This window comes from Rhinopithecus bieti, unplaced genomic scaffold (assembly GCF_001698545.2).
Source record: "Rhinopithecus bieti isolate Rb0 unplaced genomic scaffold, ASM169854v2 scaffold_14665, whole genome shotgun sequence".
Taxonomy (NCBI): domain Eukaryota; kingdom Metazoa; phylum Chordata; class Mammalia; order Primates; family Cercopithecidae; genus Rhinopithecus; species Rhinopithecus bieti.
In genome coordinates, this window is record NW_016808467.1 from 149,984 (window position 1) to 153,545 (window position 3,562).

At 32.1% G+C, this 3,562-nt stretch overlaps 1 protein-coding gene across 1 annotated transcript in view; it reads right to left on the minus strand.

Moving 5' to 3' along the window:
- Positions 1–3,562, minus strand: part of INTU (inturned planar cell polarity protein) — a 97,769-nt gene that overhangs the window by 16,954 nt on the left and 77,253 nt on the right. The window contains exon 9 of the mRNA XM_017886736.1: positions 2,137–2,190. Within this exon, the coding sequence (XP_017742225.1) occupies positions 2,137–2,190 (54 nt within the window). The remainder of the gene's footprint in view (positions 1–2,136; positions 2,191–3,562) is intronic.

Sequence of the window (3,562 nt, forward strand, 5' to 3'; positions counted from 1 at the left end):
TTTTTTTTTTTTTTTTTTTTTTTTTTTTTACTGTATCTAGGAATCCCAATAGATTATTTTTAACCATAGAAAATATTGTTAATTCCACTGCTCGTTAAAATAGTGTTCTATAAAGGCAGGAATTAGATTTTTTAAGTTCCAAAAATCAGATATTTCAATAATTTAGTTCTGAACTACTCCTAATGGTTAATATCCATCTAAACATTTTCCATTACTCAAAAAATTATGAGCCATAAGAGTTTACCATGCCTAAATTTCTATTATTTTTACAGACAAAACACCCATTTGTTTAGGGTGTTTGTTAAGACTGAGTTACCCCTTCAAGTTAACATTCTCCTCCCAATTTCACTGGCAATCTTCTTGAGAATAATCCACACTTCATGGCTTTTACTTCCCTTACTTCCCATTTACTTTGTAAAAGAACTTTTATTACTGAGAATTTTAGTGTATACAAAAAGGGAATTGTATAATTAGTTCCTGTATAGCCATCACCACCCAGGTTTAACTATGACCAGTCCATGGCTCATCTTGTTTCATCTGTATCATCATCTTCCCTTCCTCCTGCTGAATTATTTCAAAACCAATACCAGATATTATATCATTTCATCTGTAAACACTTCAGAATATATGTATAAAACAGAAGGAATTTAAAAATACATATAATCATAAAACCATTATCACAATATAAAGAATTATTTTCATCTAATACCCAGTCATTTGTGCTTACATTTCCTTGAATGTATGAGACTCATGAATAGATTCAGCCTCATCTATGAGATTCGTTGTCTCATAATGTTTTTAAAACTTTGTTTGAATTAGGATCTAAGAAAGGACATATATACACTTGGTTGATAATATTCAGTCTCTTGTAACTGAGTTCTCTCTCAACTTCTCTCCCTTCTCCCCAACTTCAGACCACCCTTTTCTAATTTATTTGGAGAAGAAACTGTCCTGCAGTATTTGCCAGTCTGGATTTTGCTGACTGCAACCCCTCTTCCCCAAATGGGGTCATTTAACATGCCCCCTTTTCAATGGTATTTCCTATAAATTAGTAGTTAGGTCTTGAGGCCTCATCAAGCATATTTTATAGGTGGTCTGTGTGCTTCCATCAGGAACAACATATTATCTGCTGCTTTTCTGTTTGTGATATTAATAGCTATTGATGACCATTGCCTACATCCATTAATTCATTGAGGGACTGCAAAATGGTGATATTCCAATTCTGTGTCTTTCTTGACATTTCAGTTAGACTACTTTCATAAAAAGAAGCTCTCCTTCACCTCTGTTTGGTAACCTTGACATATGGTTCAGACAGGAAAGGCAGGATAAATGTCTGATTTTCTTCATTTAACAGTTTTCACAAAACAAGTTGATGCCCTCATATTATCCAAAGTTGACTAGCAAGTTCTTTTTTTTTTTTTTTTTAATATCTTTATGCACTTATGAACTTTTACATATCTGATGTGTTTCAATCTGTTGTAGGCATTTCCTTATAGATGTTCAACAGGGAGCCTCTTCAAGTTGTCTCATGACAATTTGAGCTCTACTATAACGCTATTAATTTTTGGAAAGCCTTCTGAATTTCTGATATGACAAGATGTTCTCAGACTTATCTTGTACATTTTCAGCCCCAAGTTTGAATGAGCCAATTCTTGACGAGTCCTGGTTCCTTTTGGTGAGAAATGTTATTTATACACCATGGCCTGGGTATTAGTGGTACTTATCGTTACTGCGATGGTCACTATTGCTAGGCCTTTTCATTGGACATAGCTAGGAAATACAATAATTAAAATATTAAAAACCATATTGAAACTTCCAATTTAAGTACAGCTCTACAGGGTTCTTATTTAACTTAATCAGTATTACATTTATATTTATTTTCCTCAAAAACTTAGTTCTTAGTGACACCAGTGTAATTAATCATTTTTAATCCCATAATATACATTGTGTAACAACTATTTCAACTGAGTAGAAAATCCTAAGGCAAGAAAATGGATTTTGTCACAGTCAAAACAGAGGCCTAATATGTATTTCAAGATTATTATATATCCACTTGGTAAATATTTAGAATAATGACTGGTATACAAAATAAGAATTCAACATTGAGCCTTTTGTAAAACCCACTCCTTCTCTTACCAGTTCTGCAAAATCTGCAGCCTCCAAGTCACTTAATGCCATGTCTAATTCCATCTAAGTTAAAAAAAAAAAAAAGAGTAACATAAGCATTTGACTCATATTAGTTACTTTTTTAGTAATGGCCATATAAAAAATGCTTAATTACTACTTGAAAATTGAGTATCTTTCTCCTTTGTGTTACTTAGGAAATGTCTCAAAATGGAACATGTTTTAAGCTTTGCAATTATAAAACAGTTTACTTATTTAACATATTGTTTTTAAGCTTTGCAAACATAAAACAACTTACTCATTTAACATAACATACTTCAACTAAATCTCAATAACTGCAAAATGGTCTTCAGCATATATTCAATGCATAGTAAATTTATGAGCTTCAAAAGTTGCTTTCCAGTTTTAAGTTAAAAATTAATTTAAGCCTTTTGATTTCACAGAAGAAAATGAAAATCAGTCTTAAGGTAGCCAACTTATTTTGAGTTGTTCTTGTTTCTCCATTTTGTATATTACTCAACAGTTGGATTCTTGAAAATATCATCTTCCCTGTCTTTCTCCTGGACACAATGTTTTGCATTCAAGGGTTGTCAATCTTTATTCCTAGATTAAAACACAAAGGCAAGTGTTCCTCTGGAATCTGGCACAGTTCAACTATCCCAGAGAGTTATCAGAAAAAAAATCTCTTACTTAGGATTTGGGTTTTGTTTCTATGGAAATTGCCTGAGCTCTTTCATGTATCACCTTTGTTCTTCTTTGAAGCATTCCAAATTTAAAAACAGAATAAATTTAATCTGAAGTTTAATCTGTAATACAAATATATATATAAATCAAAACTATTGGCAATTGAATTTTATAGCATACATGCTATTTGTGAATAAGAACCCCCCCTTTTTTTTGAGATGGAATCTCCCTCTGTCGCCCTGGCTGGTGTGCAGTGGTGCAATCTCAGCTCACTGCAATCCACCTCCCAGAGAATCTCTTTTTTTTCTTTAAAGGCCAAGGCACTCTCTGCAGGACTGTTTCACACACTAACTGTGTCTTACTGAGATGACAAAAGCTTTTGAAATATTAGTCATGCCTTTCAATGCTTTTCACACAGTATGAGTTATTACTCATTTGTGACCTACATTTTTCTGCATCTAGCAAATACTTCAGGTTCCCTTTTTTTGTGGCTATTAGTCTGTCTTATGAAAAACCACAAGACAAAAAATTACTGATTTGTGGTATTTGATCTCAGAAACTGTTCAGTGAGTTACTATTCCTGCTACTAAACTCTACAGGCTAATTAATGTACAAGATTACTATAATATATATGTTTGTTTATATTCCTTATATGAAAATATAAAAATATCTTTTCTCTTAATTATTTCACTGTACCCTAGGAAAATATGATTGAAAAAAAAAAAAAAAAAAACCAAAATGAGGAAATTCTCAA